Source organism: Uranotaenia lowii, chromosome 1 (genome assembly GCF_029784155.1).
Source record: "Uranotaenia lowii strain MFRU-FL chromosome 1, ASM2978415v1, whole genome shotgun sequence".
Taxonomy (NCBI): domain Eukaryota; kingdom Metazoa; phylum Arthropoda; class Insecta; order Diptera; family Culicidae; genus Uranotaenia; species Uranotaenia lowii.
Window position 1 is genome coordinate 66,126,532 of NC_073691.1, and position 20,320 is coordinate 66,146,851.

Below are 20,320 nucleotides of genomic sequence, written 5' to 3' on the forward strand. Positions count from 1 at the left end.
AGCAAACATTTTTGTAGCTTTATTCTTATGCTATAGTTTATTTTATGATTTTGCTCTCATAGCCCTCAAATCATTGCGACAGTATTTTCCAGTTCTCGCATTGGTCAATATTACTCAATTCTCATCTCATTTTTAGTCATCTGGATGCACTGCTGGTTGTAGAGAAAACATGGCGATGATTTCTAACTTGAAACCCGCGTGAGAAAAAAATCAATTCAAAATTTACAAACATGGCGGACTCTCTATCATATCCGAACTCAACTGACTTCAGATGGCATTTTAAACGATGTTTTCACTATGCAGGTGGAATTACGATTCGCAACACCATTTTTAACGACTAAAGTTATCAATTCTGATACGATTTCATGTTTGCTGGGGAAATAATCCATTGTGGGAAAAAAAATCTAGTAAATGGTGCATTCCGAAAAGAAAGAAAAATTGAGAACGGTTCCTTTTTCGTTCTGATTTCGAGTTTTTGTCATTCTGTGGAAAAATATTTCTGGATATCGGACTTTTTGGATACAATCGTTAATACACGTCTACCTTTGGGTGCAGATTTTTCCATTCTCCTGTTATATGTATATTTTTATAAACGTAAGTGAATAAAAACTAGTAGTTTATTTTATTCTATTGCACCCGAATATGTTTTCAAACGATCATTTTTATAAGCTTGTTCGGGACATTGATCTCAGTTATGTAGTTCAAATCTTGGTTGAAAATAATGAGCAAAACAAAAGCAGGATACTTTTCCTAACACATTCCACTGTTTAGTTTTATTTATTGAAGTATTATTGCCTGGTAATCCAGCAATCACTAGGAATAGATAAGAATCACTTATAACTGATAGACTTAAGTGGGTATCTTAAAGTATCGGCTTAAATATAATAAGACACTGAAAACACAGCTAGTATTTGTACCAAATCGAACAATGGCTTCGCGTTTGCAATTTTTCCATAGAAAATTATCGACGATTCACCGAAACAGGATGATCCATTAGATTCTGAAATGAGACGACAACAATTTAAATTGGAAATTTTGTTTGAATAATGACAAAACTAAGATATTAAAGACAGTTTTAAGCCCATTAGCATCTATACAACAACTGCACTGCAGATATTCTACGTACGTCACTTAACAGTTGCTTAAGTACATTTTTGAATCTGTTGACGCGTCTGTTTACAAACCTTTTCTCCGGCTATGAAGATTATCGCTCCTCAAAAAGTTACCGAATCCCGACAAATCCCTCTTCGATCCAGTTTTTGTTCTGTAGGACACTTGGTAGCATTCGGGGATCTCAATACGTTAGCTTTATTAGTATCGGAACTAATTTTTTTGTGGAAAATTACTCGCAGTGATTCTGCCGGTGTAAGACCATTGAAGGCTATAAATACCACCAGAAATAAGCTTATGAATGATAGCAGCTTCATTGTTTAATTGAATGCGGGTACTGAGCTACGATTTTTTTTCCAAAAAAAGGACCTGTTTGATAGAAGTCGTAAGCTCAACTAACCCACAGTAGTTGTCCCGGTTCGAGACGTAGGCGCGGTTTTAAGTAGGTATGAAAATATCTGCAGTTAAGTTTTCTTTTTGATAAGAGCCGTCGATCATGACGACACTTATCTTATCTAGCTCGTTATGATTGCCGCGAGCAGACCAAACTTCAAAGATCCATTTGCTGGAAATACGAGGGGGTGTTTCTCACTAACATTTTACCCATGACGTAAGCTTGAGGGTGATTCCGATTTCGGCTCAATTTTTGACGCCAAACGTCAATAATTCCATTTAACATTTCCGGCTGACTAATCACAACATTTTCGTGGGAACCCAGTAACTGTAAGTAGGAAGCAACATGACTTACCTTTTGCTGTGAGTCGGCATCGAATCAAATCACCATCGAACCAATTTTCGACAAACTTTTCGGAATTGGTCATACCCAAAGCCCTCGGCACAACTGACGACTCCGGTAAAAATGCTGGACGTACTGACTGGTGTCGTCGTTTCAGTCGCGTTTTTCGGTTTGAAAAATATTACTCGCTCGGCGTCAAGGAGGGGCACCACAAAAATCATCACAATAATAACTGCCCACGATAGTAGACAGTAGCTTAGTCTGGAAGACTTCATCGCCACTGCCAACTGTTCTTCAAGCTGCTGCGAGTTTATTGGTACTAATGAAGTGGCTCTACACCAACTGTGTGGGGTGCTCGCTTTCAATCGAGAGCTGTGTCAACAAGTGGCTGCCATTACATTGATTTGTTTAGGGTTAATTAGCAGAAAGCGTAGAGATTCTGACACGTTATACGTTAGTAGAGATGGGAAACTTTCATTGTTCATGGGTAATTAAATAATAAGTAGGTTTACACACAAAACATCTTACACATTCAATAGCATCATTGAGTTTCGAAAGTTCACCAGACAATCACGTGGTTTCTATGTTAAAATATTCAACAATTGAACTTATACGATAATTTCGATTTACTTCCTTTAAAACTTTTATCAGTTAAATATATCCATTCATCCACATGATAGCTTCTACCTATGCGGAACAAGCTGCACAGCTGATGATCAAGTACTCTGCTAATGTTCAGAAAAGTGACTTAAGCTCCAGTTCAAAACTTAAAGACAAATGCTACTTTCTCTGAAACTCATTTGCATTAAAACTGTGATTTAATTTTTCCTGTTCGCGGTCATACATTTTCTGAAAATATGGAACAGTTGTTTTCAAATCAAGAAACAATTTTGACTAACAAATTGTTTGAAAACAAATGGTGATGTGTGTAAGCTGCAAAGTACTTCCAGCCATTTTACTAACTGTCATGATTATTAACACTAAGCATAGCGCCACTTTGTATAGATATAGGGGAGTGTTGCAGTACCTTAACGCAAGACTGAGTAATCGAAGCAGAGTGTGTCTAGAGTGGGCGACAGGGGACAACACGTTTTTATCTCCGAATACTTGAGAATAAAGTTCATAAACATAAGTTGTTCTGTTAATATTTTGTGATCCGAATTGTGCTTTACGTTCCTTGCACCGAACCTAACATGGTGTCAGAAGAACCCGTTTAAAAATCGATCTTGTACGAAGCTCCGGTCGAAAAATCCGTGTACTTTTGTCTTCCGGTTCCAGTAGGCGAACATAACCTACATATCGTGTTTATTTTGGTTTTGGTTCCGGAATAAGTTGAGTGATCACAATGGATGAGCTCAACGTTTTGCTTGAAAAGCAGAACGCTATTTTTAGCCGATTAGTGGTTCAGATGTGAGCTATGCAACCAGCAAACACTGCTCCATCCGTATCTCAGCCGGTCCCTCCGCCTCTACCGTTGTGTCTTGAGGGGGAGAGGATCTGGATTTTTTCGATAAGAATTGGCACACCAATTCCATTGCTATCGGAATGAATGAGTGGCCTGAAGAACAAAATTCGAAAAAAGTTAGTTTCCTTCTCTCGGTGATTTGATTTGATGCTCTCAAAAGATACTTTAATTTCCAACTGACCGACGTACAAAGAGAATCCCCAGAAACTGCCTTTGCTGCTATTCGTGCGCGTGTGATTAGACCTCGATATATGGATCTCGATCTTCTCGAATTCATATCAGTGAAACAGGGTTCGGGATCAATCAATGAGTATTTGACGAAGTTAAGAATCCTGGCAAAAAATTGTCAGCTAGGCAACATCGAAGAACGTTTCCTTGTTTATAAAGTGGTCACTTCGAATAAATGGCCACATCTTCGAAAGCGGGTTATTGCCAATAGTGAAATAACGTTAGATAAAGCTGTTGATGAGTGTCGGCTGGAGGAGGTTTCAGCAAAACGCATACATGATCTAGGGAACGAAGAAAAAAGTGAAGTGAAGGAAGCCACTGTGAAAATAGCAAAACAATTGCTGAAGAAGTCCACAGAATAAGGGCAGGACTAGAACTACGTTTTGCAGATCCGGCGGAATATCCCCAACAAAATAGGGAGCAGTCCTGCATCCAGAATGTTGGCACGAAATATAAGATGCGGAGTTCCCATGTTTTCTTACCAATCCAGTTGAGAATGTCCCTGAAATGATCCAGAGAAACAGGCAAAAGGTGAAATACAATTATGACAAGAAAGCTCTCAACCTACCTCTACTAGAGGTGGGCTCCCCAGTGTATGTACAACTTTGTCCAGAATCCTCGAAAATTTGGACACCAGGAATTGCGACCAGCCAACTGAACGATCGGTCGTATGTGGTTAGTGTCTATGATGCTAAATACAGGCAAGACTCACTGCACATCAAACTCCGAAAGGAACCCACCGTGATTCCAAATATTCTTCGTTAACGTCATCGTCCTCGGCGAATCCAGTAGCAGTAGATCCCGTATTGCCTGAACCATCTGTCATTGTACTAGTGGTTGAACATCCAGTCGAACTTCCTGTTGATTTGCCGACAACAATCGAAACTACCAGTTCTCCGAAGGATTCAACAACCAACGGTATCAGACCCAGACGTGCGACTAGACTACCATCCAGATTCCAAGGTTGAATTCTTCCAAAATACTATTTTTTGGAAGAAAGGGAAGATGTTGCAGTACCTTAATGCAAGACTGAATAATCGAAGCAGAGTGTGTCTAGAGTGGACGACAGAGGAAAACACGTTTTTTGGGAATAAAGTTCATAAACATAAGTTGTTCTGTTAATATTTTGTGATCCGAATTGTGCTTTACGTTCCTTGCACCGAACCTAACAGAGAAAATGGGGTATCGTGGGCCATGGGGATAAGTGAGCCATCCTATCAACTTGACGTATTTCTTTCAGTTTTGCATTTAAAAAACCTGAACACCCCTCATTTTGAAGGTGTGTGTGTGTGTAGAATGTTGCTTCTATTTTGATTTTGGAATTCACTCTTCAGTTGTCAAAATGCCGTCGAAGGAAGAAGAGCAGCGTATCAAAATTTTGCTCGCGCATCGCGAAAATCCGAGCTACTCGCACGCAAAGCTAGCAATATCGCTAAAAGTTGCCAAATCAACCTTTACAAATGTAATTAAAATGTTTGGGGAACGTTTGTCGACAGCCAGGAAGTCTGGATCGGGGGGAAATTGAAAATCGGAAGTCGCTGAGACGACAAAGAGAGTTGCTGGTAGTTTCAAGCGAAACCCTAACCTCTCTCTCCGAGATGCCGCAAATAAGCTGGGTGTATCGTCTACAACCGAGCATCGAGCCAAAAAACGAGCCGGAATATCGACTAACAAGAAGGTAGTGACTGCAAATCGCGATGATAAACAAAATACGACGGCAAAAGCGCGATCCCGGAGGCTGTACACAACGATGCTGACGAAGTTTGACTGCGTGGTAATGGACGACGAAACCTACATACGTCAAAGCAGCTTCCGGGACAGGAGTTTTATAAGTCAAAAGGAAGGGGAAAGGTAGCAGATATTTTCAAGCACATGAAACTGTCAAAGTTCGCGAAGAAATATCTGGTTTGGCAAGCCATCTGTACCTGTGGCTTGAAAAGCAGCATTTTCAAGGCTTCCGGGTCTGTCAACCAAGAAATTTACGAGAAAGAATGTTTGAATAAACTATGCTGCATTTCCTGAAGAAACACGGTTGTTCCGTATTGTTTTGGCCGGATTTGGCATCTTGCCATTACGGTAAAAAGGCCATGGAGTGGTACGCCGCCAACAACGTGCAGGTGGTTCCCAAGGACAAGAACCTTCCCAACACGCCAGAGCTCTGCCCAATTGAGAGATTGTTTAGCGGAACCTAAAGAAGACCAAAAAAACTGCTAAGGACGAGCAGCAGTTCAAGGCATACTGGCTTTCTGCGGCGAAGAAGGTGGACAAGGTGGCTGTACAAAATCTGATGACAGGGGTTAAGCGAAAGGCCCGGCAATTCGGATTTGAAAAAGCGGAACCCTAACTGAACATTTTTTCTGATTTTTATACTAATTAAATTTGAAAAAGAAATTTAATTTGATTTTTTAAATAAACGATTTCACCGATTTACACGCGCAACGTTAGACGCACAACGAGTGAGGTGGTTAGACCAATTGGAGCATGATCTGGCGTATGTGGAGTAGGAAATGATATAAGGAGAGTGGTAAAAGTTATTGAATATAATGATAGAATATAAATTGGAATCTTGGCAATACTTAGAATATCAAATGAGAACGTTCATTCACTCGGCGAGCCAAAGGAAAACTTCTGTTGATGAACGAGAGAGAGATTTATGTTAAGTAAAAGTCAGTTAACAAACTGATTTGAGGAGTGATGGATCGCTGTAAAATTTGATCTGAAATAAAATCCGAAAAATGAAGCGGAAAATGGCGGATATTGCAGTTGGTCTCGACATGTGGGATGCCCGAGAAAATGGAGAACGGTTGCCATGGACCGAGTGAAATGGAGGAATATTGTTTATCAGGTCGCAACACCATTATAAAAACAATTGTGCCGGCATCCCCACGTGTCCTGTTAAACAGTTGTCTGCAGTTGCAACTTAACAACCGACACCCAACCTAGCCTACCAGTTCCCAGTTGAGCAATAACCCTCCCCCTCTAAGCTTCATGGACGGCACATTCGTAAATGAAATTTCGCAATACAAAGGAACACTTTAGCTTGTTTGTTTGAATTCCCACTTTATTTTCCCCTAGCACTTTAGGCCGCGACACTTGGCTTTGGACGAACTGGTATTATACCGTGGATCTCAAGAGTCAATACCCGAAATAAGAATTCAAGACTTCTAGCCTCAATTATGTTCTTTTGAGATGGTTCGACTTATTTCCGCCATACCATGTTTGCACTAGTATTTACGCCTGATGTAACGGGTGGCACACCCATGTAACTTAACGATAATTCTTTCTAGGGAACATCCATAAATGACGTAGCATTTGAGGGGGAGGGGGGGAGTTTGACTTTGTGTGACGATGTGTGACGAGAGGGGGGGTAGGGGTCCAAGTAAAGCTACGTAGCTTTAATTAAATATCGAAAAAAAAATCAAAATTGAGCAAAATTATGCCTAATTCAATCCAGTCTGAACATGTAGCTTTTGACTCCTACTGCCCGACTGTTTTCAAGCGTATCAAGGAGCGTACATGCAAGAAATGCTATTCAATTTATATTTTGCTTCAAATGTTCTCCAAAAGGAGCATAGCAAAATCTACAAAGCCCCAGCCTCGGATAGAAAGATTCGTCCTAAGCGAATTGTAGGCAAAAGTGGACAAGAAGTGCTGGTCATCACTCCGGAGGACGATATAGAGTGAGTGGAGGCAGCTGACATCGCAGATGCAATTATTCCAGCCGAACAGACGATGGAGAAAAGCTGCCCATCGATTTTATTGGAATTCCGAATGGAGATAATTTGGACCGACGCAACTGATTGAATACTTACTAGCTATCCTGTTTGTTGAAAGGTAGCTTGATTTTTTTTGACTGATTGATATGCTTTTTCAAACTTCCATTTATAACTTCTTTCCCTTTTATGTTATTTTTTGTATTATTCTTGCAAAATGCTGATAATAAAAGTAAAAATTAAAAATTGATTTTTAAAAATGGGGGGGGGGGGTTATTAAAGCTACGTTATTATCTAGGGGGGTTTATGACTTTGTGACGAAATGCTACGAGGGGGAGGGGGGTGTATAAAAACTCAACAAAAAAGCTACGTCATTTATGGATGTTCCCCTACACGCTCAGTGCTGCTCCCTTCTGAGAAGAGGGATCATAACAGGCGACTTTAATAGCTTGTACACACCCTCCATGGGGGTCAATGGTTCGAGTACGTGTCTTAACGTACGTAACGTAGCGTCAACTTCAAATTACATACAAAATTATCAAAGCAACCGTTGTTCGCATACGCACTGTTGGTATCAATTTTAACATGATTGTTTTTATGAGCGATAAGATTCCCAATTGAGCATTCAATAGATGATTTTCTTCTCGAATAGAGTACAATAAGAAAAGCTGAGTATCCGTTTAATTCAAATTCAAATCAAGTGTTTCCGGATGGCAATATAAGGATAATAATTCGTCCAAAAGATCAACCAAAATATATTTTCACCATATAAAGCATTGAAGATGGCTCTGCAGTACTTACTTCCAACAGATATACTTTTAAAGCTGATTTGGTTTTTCCAAGACACACATTGGTTACCATGGCTAGATGCATGAATCTTGTTGCCGGATCCCTTAAGATGGCGTTGAGAACATCGAAAGAACGTATAGAAGAATTAATGTTCGCGGCAAAGCCCACTTCTTTATCTTGAAGTGACGGTATCTTTGCGGGTGGTTACCTCAATGTTTAGGGGCGAGAAGGTTCACTCGCTACTGGTAGCAGCGTAAGTAGGCAATTAGATGGGGATATGCTTGTTGTTTCGATACCTGAGTCACCTCTAGCTCTCTTCAAATTAACAAATACGTTTTTGCCTCTGCCCATTTTGGAAACCGAATGGATCTACCAATCTGGAGATTCAGTAGTGGCTTCGTTTGAAGATACACTTGACACTGCTGCACAACATGCCTAATCGATAGCTAGATACTGGAACAGTCAGCTGTGCTAGCAATTGCTAACATCGATGCTGTTGAGTTACACTGCAGCGTATTTAGTCTGCCATGATCTGGACATGAACTTGTGGATTACGAAGTAAAAAATCTCGGGGGTAACAGCGTTTTGAAGACGAATATATCATTGCGTCAATTCGAGACATTGATGCCACACCTACCGATTTTTCGGTATTCATACCGATTTTTGGGCACATTTTTATCCAAGAATCGGTATACACTGAGGTTTATTTTTACGAATTACCACGGTTTTTTACACGGATTTCGCGAATTAACGCGGTTTTTGAAAGAAAACCTGAGACATGAGACCTGAGACTTGAGACCTGAAATATGAGATCTGAAATATGAGACACGAGACATGAGACCTGAGACATGAGACCTGAAACATGAGACCTGAGACTTGAGACCTGAAATATGAAACTCGAGACCTGAGACACGAGACATGAGACATGAGACATAAGACTTGAGACTTGAGACCTAAGACCAGAGACCTGAGACCTGAGTCCACAAAATAAAAAAAAACTTGATCCGTTAATGTAGAATAAAAAATTGATTCAAAATCACCACCAAAAATTCTGTTCCCCTGTGTAGTATTCAGTATGAAAATACTAAATGATAATAGTGTTTAGAGTGAGTAACACAATAAAGTCGCAGTGGACTGTCTTTTTAACAGAAAATATCATGTTTAAAATCACGATATCAGCAAAATAGCAATTTTTATTTTAATGTTATTTCAATAAAAATGGTTTTAAAAGTTCGAAAAAAATCGGTATTTATATCAATTTAGGAATATATTTAGGTATTGATATTTCATACCGAATACCGATTTTTTTGGACTTGAAATTACCGATTTTAATGTGGCATCGCTGATTCGAGAACACCACCTGTGCAACGTTTGTGAATAAGACGAGAGTTTCTACTATCAAGGTAGTAACTGAAAGCAGCTATGTTGCAAAGACTAAATTATGGCATGATTGCCAAATATATTGATACAAAATAGAGAACGAAGGATAAAGAGCCTACATTTTATTTGAATTTGTATCATCAATTGATAACCGTTGAACTGTTCACTAGTTGATATGATTGTATGTAGATAAGGCACTTTTGATAATCATAACACCTCTCTTGGTCCCAGATTAGTTAGAAAAAATTGTGACGAGATGTTGTGAATGTGAGATTATGATTGCTTCATTCACATAGGTTATACCTACAGTGAGCGAAATAAGAATAGCACCACTGTGTGTTTTGCTTGTTAAAATATGAATGATTGAAAATTACGAAAATTTTCTTCCACAGATTGTTCTGCACGCTCGGCCATATTGAACCATTAATGCTTGAAAAATAACCATAATCGAAGTTTTGTGGATCAAGTCGTTTTATGAGTTTTCAGTGAAAACTCATAAAATGAGATTCTACCGAGAACTTGGATTATGGTTATTTTTCAACCGTTTGTTGAAACAGAAAAACGGTTATAAAATAACCGTTTTCCTACAAAATCAAGCAGATTTCGTTTCATTGCAGTAAAATGAAAGATTTCCGAATTTAATACAAAAACTGAAGGCTAAAGTAGATATGCCGTTAGACGTGAATAGTTTCTTTATTGCATTTAGTTAAAAACTATAACATAAATCATTTCTCCTTAACGAAAACTTAGATAGGAAACTTGTAGATATTTTAAACAAGCCAAGTTGCGTGCCTGCATGAAATTATTACTACTATTCTCCAGTTCCAGAGTCCGGAAGACTGGACAACATGCTGGGGCTAACGGAGCATTGAGAATGAAACAAGTGGAAACTCGACTCGGAACCGACATCGCATGATCCCTATAGCCATTTGGTGGAATTCAATGGGGCAAAATGAAAAATCTCCACTATGTTTCGTCTAGAGCTCGGGTTTTAAAGACGGTTCCCTGGAGCCCGAGACATGTTGGAGCCCCGCTTGCAGAAATATTTTTATCCACAATTCTAACTATAATATGCAGTCACTTGTTAAAAACTTTCCTTAATAAATTTTGGCCTGAATAACAATCTTTCCGATCAAATAAATAGCATTTGCGTAGTTCTGATAGTTTTGTTTATTTTTTCTGGAATAATAAAAAAAATTACTAAATTACGTGTTAAAATCAGTGTTTTGAAAATGTCTACCTGCTCCGTGGTCCGGAAGGTTATTGGAATCAACAACTCACTCATTGTTGATTGCGGATATGCTTGGGAAAGATGAAACATCTTATCGTCGATCGGCTCACCGTTCTCTTGTTACTTGGTGCGATCTCAGGACGTCGCTTCCACCATGAAGTCCGACTGTTTCCTCCAATCGCCGGAATTGTCCAAGGGATTGTTATCATCGGTACTGAAAATACGGATGATAAATATCACGAATGGATGGGGCACAACAATGTAGAAAAAATGTAAATTACCTGCTCGTGGTGATCGCTTTTCAGGTTTTATAGCAGCGTAAAATTATTCAACTAGAGAATCGAAAAAAAACAATGGCGGAACGCTCAAAACAACCGTATAATTTTTGTTTGTACTGGAATTTTCAACCATTATTTTGGTTTTCAACAAGAACTTTAAAAATGGTTAAAATTCAATAGTACATTCTGGTTAAAAAACAACAATTATCAAAGTTTTCAAAGGAAACCCAAAAAACGGTTGAAAAAAACTCGAAAATGGTTATAAAAAAATGAGCGTGTGAGTTGCTTAACGGATAAATCAAGCATAAGTTTACATTTTTTGGACGTAGCAATTGGCGTTGAGGACCAAAAATGTGGAAAAGGGGTGCAAAATAAGAATAGAACCACTTGAGTTTTTCCAACAAAAACTAGATTAATTTTAAAAATTTACTGTGTAAAAGTGAAAAATAATGCTTCTACGAGTTATTAGAATAGATATCAGCATTTTAGGAGTTTTTCAGAATTCCAAAGGTTTTCAAAGGTTTTAAAATGGGGGTTTTAAGAAATGCTCCTCTAGCGTTAAGGAATTAGATATTTGAGCTATAAAACTTTATCAAACTGCTAGATTTCTTCACTAACATACATAGGTATGATGCAAAATGATGAAACATAGATTTTAGGCTGAGTTTGAATCCAAAAAGCAGGTTGGAATTCAAAAATACTAATGTTTTTTTAATAATCAAACACTATTTCTCTAGTTTTAAGTCATAGATGGCAGCGCTATCTTGCCATTAAACCAAATTCATGCCCATTTTCGAATATCTGGGATTAATTAGGGAGTGCTGGACGATTTTGGTCAAGAAATAAATACATGTACCGTGTGAACGCTTTGGAAATTCTAAGATCACTAAATCCAAAAAAATTGAATTGCATCAGGGTCACTAAAAGTGATTTTTTTTACCGATTATCAGAATAAAGTTATACTTTGGGATGCAGCTTGATGGACCAGACGGCTAGCAGTATTATTGGTATGATTTGCAATTGAATTGGAAGTTGAGATGAGCAGGAATTTTGGCGGTTGTACGTTTTTGTGCTGGTGATTCTTTTGCAAATCCGTAAAAGCTTTCTGCAACGTGAACTTCCACAAAACTGTGATGGGAAAATACCTCAAAATGATAAATATGGGCTTAAATAAACCTGGAAAATCAATATTAAGGCAAAATTTGATGTTAACTGCAAGATAGTGCTGCCATCTACGACTTGAAACTGGAAAAAAGTGTGGTTCACTGAACAAAATCAAAGTTTTTGATTTCCAACCTATTTTTTCTAATTAAAAATTAATCCCGAATGTTTGTTTCATCATTTCACGTCATTTTAATGAAGAAAGTTAGTAATTTGATAAAGAATTACAGCTCAAATATTTAATTCCTTAACGCTAGAGGAGCATCTCTTAAAACCCCCATTTTAAACCCTTTGAAATCCTTTGGAATTCTGGAAAACTCCTAAAATGCAGTTATCTATTCAAATAACTCGTAGAAGCATTATTTTTCACTTTTACACAGAAAATTTTTGAAAATAATCTTATTTTTGTTAGAAAAACTCAAGTGGTTCTATTCTTATTTCGCACCCCTTTTTCACATTTTTGGTCCTCAACGCCAATTGCTACGTCCAAAAAAAGTAAACTTATGCTTGAATTATCCGTTAGGCAATTCAGAACAATCTGTGGAAGAAAATTTTCGTAATTTTCAATCATTCATATTTTAACAAGCAAAACACATAGTGGTGCTATTCTTATTTCGCTCACTGTATCTTATTCACGTCTGGTTGACATTATGTTGGGAATGAGTTGCGGCCATAAGTCACCTACATGGAATTTTATCAATGGCGCTTATCTTATCAAGACGAATGCGCGACGCTCCCTGGGACAGTTCCCAGCAACATGCGCAAATGTTAGGTGGAGCTTTAGTTCGATCGTATTTCAATTTGTGCCTGTCAATCCCATTCGTTTGAAGGTACTTTCCGTATGTGCTCCATCAGTTTTTGTGCTCTAATTACTAGGGAAGCTAAGAAAAAACGGTTGAAAACCAAAACAATTTTTTGGTGTAAACACAAATAACCTTTGGTGAAAAAGCGATTCGCGACAAAACATTCGGCATGGGGCTGTTTGGAAACAACCGCAGCGGAAAAACATACTCGTTCATTATTTTACTATCGCTGCTGGTGCTGTTGGCGGTGATTCTGGCCGAAGGTCGCACCATTTACTACAATCCGAAGCTGAATTCGACCGTCAATGAGTCGACAATATTGATAGTACCAAAAACCTGTCCACCGGGCTATGGCTTGGATCGGCTCAAGCGCTGTCGAAAGTTAATCAAATGGTGATGAACTGTGTTCTAGATGGATAAGGTGAGGTATGGCTGACGTGTGAATGAATACGACGAAGTGCTGACAAAATTTTCTACGAATTTAATTGATCAACAGCTGTTCCAAGAAACGTGATTTCCAAAATCGACGAAAAAGACTCGTTTAAGGCTACCATAAAATTGATAAGATAGAAACCAGCGATAGATTTGAAACTGGATCGAATGAAACTCAAATCTCTTTCCCGGTTTAGTTGTTTTCGAAGAGTTCCTCTGACGAGGGGTTAAAAACACTAAAAATGATGAACTCTAAGGCTGGCACATTGTTGGTATTGGTATTGTTGGTGGTCCTTTTTTGTATTATGGATCAAACAGATGCTGTGAGAGTTATTTTTCGGAAAGCTCTGAAGCCGGAAGAGGAGAGGCTTCAAGCGCATATTTTGCGATCGCCTGGAGCTCGTGGTGGAGGAAATTGTGGCGCTGGACAGATGTTTGATATAAATGGATTGTGTCGGTCTGCAGTTTATTTCTAGCCAACGTTCAATGGAAACAGTGCCAAATTGATACGGTATCGTTTGTGAAAACATATTTATTTCAAATGAATAAATCAGTTATATGAAGACATCTGTTTTATTGTGTTGAAAGCTAGTTACAAAAGTCACCATTCAATCTATCACGGCAGAGAGTAAATTCAAAACATAATTGCATCATCCGTACTAATCCAATCAGAAGGATTTAAAACAACCAAATTCACGTGCACTCATTGATCAAAATAATCTTCATTCGAGTACTGGTAGGTATCGTCATTCCCCGGTTTCGTTTCGGGCTGCAACGTGCTCGATTGTGGACGTTCCTGTATGATCATGGTTCTCAGCTGCGGGTAGTTCGGATATTTGGTCATCGAAATGCTCGGATAGACGGAATTGCTGTAGTCCGGATTGGTGTTGTCCTGCGTCGGTGTCGGGTAGGTCGTTCTGGCCGGTTTCCGCGTTGTCGTCGTAGCGCCCTTCCGTTTCTGGAAGGCATCGTTGGCGAGGAACCCATTCACCTGCCCGTTGTACACTCCGTAGCTTGGAGGACGATCTCGGGTCCGGAACACTTCTAGCACTTCTTCGACGTGAACTTCTCCGGGAGCTTGAGGCTTACGGGTGCGCCAGTATTTACGGTAATCGGACTCCAGTGGATGTCCACTGACGATGACCACTAATGAATATGCTAATAAAAGCGTTACTATCAAGTTAAACATTTCTGATTGAAGCTCCAAATGTTACTACTAGTTGAAAAAGCATAATGTTCTCGGAGCTCTGTTATCAGAGCATTAAAGCGTCATGCGAATAATCTTGAAGAAAAAAAGCGTTCGAATACTGATGATGTTTTTTTAAAGGATGCGAGTATCAGCTGGAAGATTACGTATGATTGTGATAAGCGGTACTTCCCTCTGTAGGAAACTGTTTACCAAAACATATACAAGATTCACGCATCTATTCATTATTAAACAGCAGATACGTTTCGTTGTACTTCTTAGATCTTCACAGCTAGCTAAAATACCATCTTGCATTCACAATCTACCTAAACATTGCGAGATAAAGAATAGTACGTCCAATTCTTCAAATACAGAAATAAAAAGTCGATGAGGTGTCATTGTGAAAATTTAGGTTTTACTGCTTAATTTGTCAAATACATTTCTCATGCAACAAGACTCCATAGAGTGAGTAACTGGTTATTTATGGTGCGTTAAATAAAGTTAGTGTGCTTTCATTTGCTTTTCAGTATGTGCACACCCCTGAGCTATTTACACAGCAGTAACAACTTACAACCGTTTCCCGGATCGAAAAAACGGACCAAAATCGGTTGGATTTCGGTCCGTTCAACCCGTGAATCGGTTAAAAATCTTACCAGAAATCCCACCGATTCGGACGGATTCAGTGCCCTGGTGACACAACTTTCTTGACGACGATAAGTTTTTGCGAGTGAGCTTTCAAAACAATCAGTTCGTTTTCTGATCCAATCCCGACCGATTTCGGACGGAAATGAGTTCGATTTCGAACCAAATTGGCCCGATCTGGAAATTTGTATACATCTATTATATAAAATTTTCTTGTAACGGTGTTTGTAGTACTACTCCTCCGAAATTACCCAAACGATTCGAATGAAATTATTTTTAGAATATTCTGTAGCCATGCGAATCGGTTTATATCGAATAAAAACAACACAAAGTCGCATCAATTGTCCGTAATCATTAAATTTGTAGTTTTTTGAATCAAATAAAAGTCATGGCTTCCATTTTTTCAAGATTTTTTTTTCTTTGGGCGGTTTGTTTTTCGTCTCCAAGGTCGAGGCGTCGCGAGCAGACGTCGTTAGAAGATAGTAGCCATGGCATAGCATACTGATTAGTGGAAACATTTGGGCGCGTATTTCCCAAGCATACTTTCAATGCACGTGTGGGCGCTATGAAGCCTAAATGTGATTTTTTTCTTCATGATTCCTAGCTCATGTGTACAGCATATACATATGAATGAATGACGCCTACATGGGACCAAGAATGATATTTTGCCGATGGAATCAAAACCATATACACGATTTAAAAAAATAAAACCATTTTAAGTTCGTGTTTGTTGAAACAGCAATTGAACTCTGAAAAATATTAATTTAATACTGATGCATATGCAATAATGGTATGACTCTTTGTAGACGTTTGAAAAAAAGAAAATTGTATAATCCAATACGCTAAGAAGGTTAGTTTTGGTGCATATCGAAAACGGAAAAAAGAATATCATGTTTTCGACAGATACCAAGCGCCTTCCAATTGTTAGAACAACAACAAAATCCGATGAAAATGAACAGACACATTAGCTGAAAAAGAGTCTGTCCTTTGAAATTTATTAGATTGGATTGAAGTACTTATAGGCCGAATGCTGAGAACTTTTGATTTTTTGCAAGCGTAAGTTAAATTTATCAATAGAATAATCTAATTTTTCATAACAAAAAGTGAGGATATGCATTTTCCAGAGGAATTTTCAATGAGAAAAGTAAACCAGAGCACGTGCAATCTTTTAACTTTTTCAAAACATGTATAAATTATATCTTCATCTGAAAATTGTTGGGCTCAAATAAACAATCTGACTAAATAAGCTCATCTTTTTTAAATTATTCAACGAAAAACTGTTTACATTTACTGTTTGTTTACACACTATTTAAGTACGTACTCAACATAAACATTGTGTTTTAGTTTTACATATTTTGTCTACATAGAAGAGATTTTTGATCCACTATTTTGTTGAAAAGTTTTTTTTTGTGATAGATATTCCAGGGGCATCAGATTTTTTTGATGAATTTTTTATATGACCTGAAAGTGTTAAAAAAAAAATTAATTCCTGTCATTTCACACGGTAGAACAAGTGAAAACGCGTTATTCAGCCATGAAACGTCTACCATTTTACCAAATTTATCTCCAAAATGGCTAGAAAGGATAAAGGATATATTGAAAATTATCAAGGTCTCTTGGTTAAACAGCATTCAGTGAAATTGAAGTACCAAACATTAATTTATTCCGTAGGAAAACTGAAGATATATGAATGAAAGTTGATGAAGAAGACAAACAAGAACAAGTATTAAACTCTTTTCAAAGTTTTTTCACTGACGCATCTGAAAAAGAGCTATGTGTTTTCACTTGCACCAATAATGGGACAGATTTTTCTTTTTGCCAACATAACTGTTTTTTTTTTGTAAAATATTTATTTTTTTCAGAGAATATGTAAGTTGAATTGTGGTGATATCCGTTTGCACTTGCCCCGGTGTTTTATTATTGAAAGTAAAGATTTGAAATAAAAAGGACATTTAATTTGTAAAAAGGTTTGACTGATTTTTACATGAAAATAAAAAATAAAATGACCTCATGAAACCATCGAATTCTGAACAGATTATCACTTTTCGGTCTATTTAATTTTTAAAATCTGCTTTTCAATAAAAAGTTATTGAATCTTGAAAATATTACATAATCCTAAATGAAATCGCAGATCATCAGCATGTTTAGGAAATTTTGAAATCTGAACATCCCAATAATTTAATTAGAGTTTTTAAAATGATGGATTCAATTGGCTCATTGGCCCTTAGATAAATTAGAAAAAATGCTGGGATTCGGTTGATTAACAAAAAAAAATCAAAACATATTTTTTCCTCTTTTCAAAACCAATCGTTTCTTTGATTCATTGGGTTAAAGTTGAAAGGAATTTAATTTGCATTTTTCGCTTGCATAATTATAAAACAGTCATTTCAGTATACAAAATCGCCAGATTTAATGCCATGATAAGAGCTGTTTGGGAACACTTCAAGTTGAAATGTGTCATGTCTAAATATAAGTTTAGTATCTGGTGAAACTTTTTTGAACATGATTTTCGTGAAATTTTGGATATTCCAAATGATTCCAATAAATGAGAAACTTTTGATTTCAATTTTAAACCTTAATGTAACCTCGAACAAAGCGGAATAAATCAACTTAATGAAAAATACCTGCTATTATTATCATTTGGCGATATACAAAAAAATCCGAATTAAAGAAAAGTAAATATAAAAGTATTCATGAAAGATTTATTGAAGGTTATTCTATGAAAAATACGTAAAGACTCATAGAATTGAGTTAAAAGTCTTAGGTTTTATTTCGATAGAATTAAGCCGGACAATTCGAGTAAACGGACAGGAGGAAAATGTAAAAAAAAACTAGGAGAAATGGGAAATGGACGCCAAGTTTAACATGGTAAAACGAAGTTTACCGGGTCTGCTAGTATAAGATATAATAATCGTCCTTTTTTATGTGAGCACTTTAGATGCCGGATATGCTAGAAAAAATGTTGTTATTTCACTTATGCTGCTGGTGGTAACCCTTTGGACGACCCGATTGATGCTGGCCCAGAACCACTAACAGTGTCAGCTGGAGGCCGCCGAAATCTGCTGCTTCTGGTTTTGGCACTGACGCTGCCTTTGTTTAGATCTCCAGCGACCCAAGAGCCTCAGCAGATCGTCCGGGGCAATTGGGATGCACTGGACGCTTCCAGATTTTCTCGTGTCCTGCTCATGGCACCGACCGATGGCAAAGATGTCGATCTGGCTCATCTGCATCCCGTTCATCTCCAACGGCGATATGCAGTAGTTCGACCTGCCCATAGGTTTCATTGGGAGCTATCGAGCAGGGTGTGGATGTGACAACCGCAGGGAAAGTAATTACCTGTCACATGCAATGTCCCGATGCCCTCCTGGATCATACTGCTGACTTCTGGCGTTTCCAGCACCCATCATCCTGGGCATTCTGATGTGGGTGATGTTGAGCTCCTAGATGGCATAAACTTTGTTCATCCCGTCGAATGCTTCGACACTGCGATGATCCCGAGGACGACGAAGCAGACTGTGGAGAGCTTGAAGCCACAGCAACTTAATTTGATAACAGGCGTTAAATTTTGACCGGAAACGTAAACGCGGCGTGCGACAAACACAAACAAATCGATCGTTTTTCAAATGATGCCCCGCCAAGAAAAAATGACAGAATTCGAATCGAAACTAAACTGATCGATTTCGATATCTGTCATTGTATGGCAGCGGAGAAATGGTCAGAAAAATCCAACCAAATTGGAAGGAAAACCGGATAGATTCAAACTGACAACTAAAAGTTTGACAGTAATCGGTCCGGTTGCGAATTCGTTCCGATCCGGGTTTCTCTCAATGTCTACTAAAACACTCAATAAAAAGGTAAAACTAAAAGGCATTTATTGTCCATGAATGTCACTAGACCTTTGGACACTTATTATTATAAAAAAATAACCATTTGAAACGTTATAAACGACATCCCGATAATGTCAAATTCAAAGAAATGTTGAATCATATAAACAAATAGCTGAACTTTTGAAAACCATTTGAAACGTTATAAACGACTTCCCGATAATGTCAAATTCAAAGAAATGTTGAATCATATAAACAAAAACCGAACTTTAGAAAACAAGAACGCAAAAAACAATATTACGAACGATTGTTAAAGGGTGTTACGGTCAAAATTTGGTCAAGGGAAAACGCGTGTAAATCGGTGAAATCGTTTATTTAAAAAATCAAATTAAATTTCTTTTTCAAGTTATATAAGTATAAAATTCAGGTAAAATATTCAGTTAGGCTTCCGCTTTTCCAAATCCGAATTGCCGGGCCTTACGCTTAACCCCTGCCATCAGATTTTGTTCATCCACCTTGTCCACCTTCTTCGCCGCAGAAAGCCAGTTTGCCTTGAACTGCTGCTCGTCCTTAGCAGTTTTTTGGTCTTCTTTAGGTTCCGCTTGACAATAGCCCAGTATTTATCAATTGGGCGGAGCTCTGGCGTGTTAGGAGGGTTCTTGTCTTTGGGGACCACCTGCACGTTGTTGGCGGCGTACCACTCCATGGCCTTTTTACTGTAATGGCAAGATGCCAAATCCGGCCAAAACAGTACGGAACAACGGTGTTTCTTCAGGAAAGGCAGCAGACGTTTATTCAAACACTCTTTCTCGTAAATTTCTTGGTTGACAGACCCGGAAGCCATAAAAATGCTGCTTTTCAAGCCACAGGTACAGATGGCTTGCCAAATCAGATATTTTTTCGCGAACTTTGACACCCAAGTAACAGAGATTATGCCAACTAGCATTAGGAAGTTTTATTATGGTTTAATTATGGCATTTTTTTGTGCAGCTCGTTTTATGACGGTTTTATTATGGTCATGCAGAAAGCTTATATATTTTTTTCGACAGATGGTTTTGAAAACGCTAATAAAACTTTTATTAAACATACTGTTTTAGTTATTTTGAAAAATTTATGAATGCTCTTTTTAAACTATAATAAAACACAAACTTAGAAGTTTGCTCCAAGCTTTCTTTTGCTTGTTCTATAATAGCACTCAGTGCATGATTATTAAACCACCATAAAACTTAGTGACAGTTCTCGATCAAGATGTCAAAACAGGACACGCTCAGATTAGATAGCACATATTTGAATTGGAACTCCCATTTCTACACATTTTTGGTAAGTTATGCGTGTTAGTTTT

At 38.0% G+C, this 20,320-nt stretch overlaps 1 protein-coding gene and 2 long non-coding RNA genes across 3 annotated transcripts; all 3 read right to left on the bottom strand.

The window, feature by feature from the left end:
* Positions 1 to 742: 742 nt before the first annotated feature.
* LOC129739379 (uncharacterized) lies at positions 743 to 2,231 on the bottom strand. Its single transcript, XR_008735844.1, has 2 exons — positions 1,859 to 2,231; positions 743 to 1,000 (listed from the first exon to the last, which is right to left on the bottom strand). It is a non-coding gene; the product is annotated as an uncharacterized LOC129739379 (long non-coding RNA).
* Positions 2,232 to 10,490: 8,259 nt separating this feature from the next.
* LOC129750074 (uncharacterized) lies at positions 10,491 to 11,002 on the bottom strand. The gene is made up of 3 exons (XR_008738276.1): positions 10,934 to 11,002; positions 10,662 to 10,866; positions 10,491 to 10,600 (listed from the first exon to the last, which is right to left on the bottom strand). It is a non-coding gene; the product is annotated as an uncharacterized LOC129750074 (long non-coding RNA).
* Positions 11,003 to 13,843: 2,841 nt separating this feature from the next.
* Positions 13,844 to 14,574, bottom strand: LOC129738957 (uncharacterized). The gene has a single exon (XM_055730293.1). The coding sequence runs from the start codon at positions 14,513 to 14,515 to the stop codon at positions 14,030 to 14,032; it is 486 nt and encodes a 161-aa protein (XP_055586268.1). The 5' UTR covers positions 14,516 to 14,574; the 3' UTR covers positions 13,844 to 14,029.
* Between the last annotated feature and the right edge of the window lie 5,746 nt (positions 14,575 to 20,320).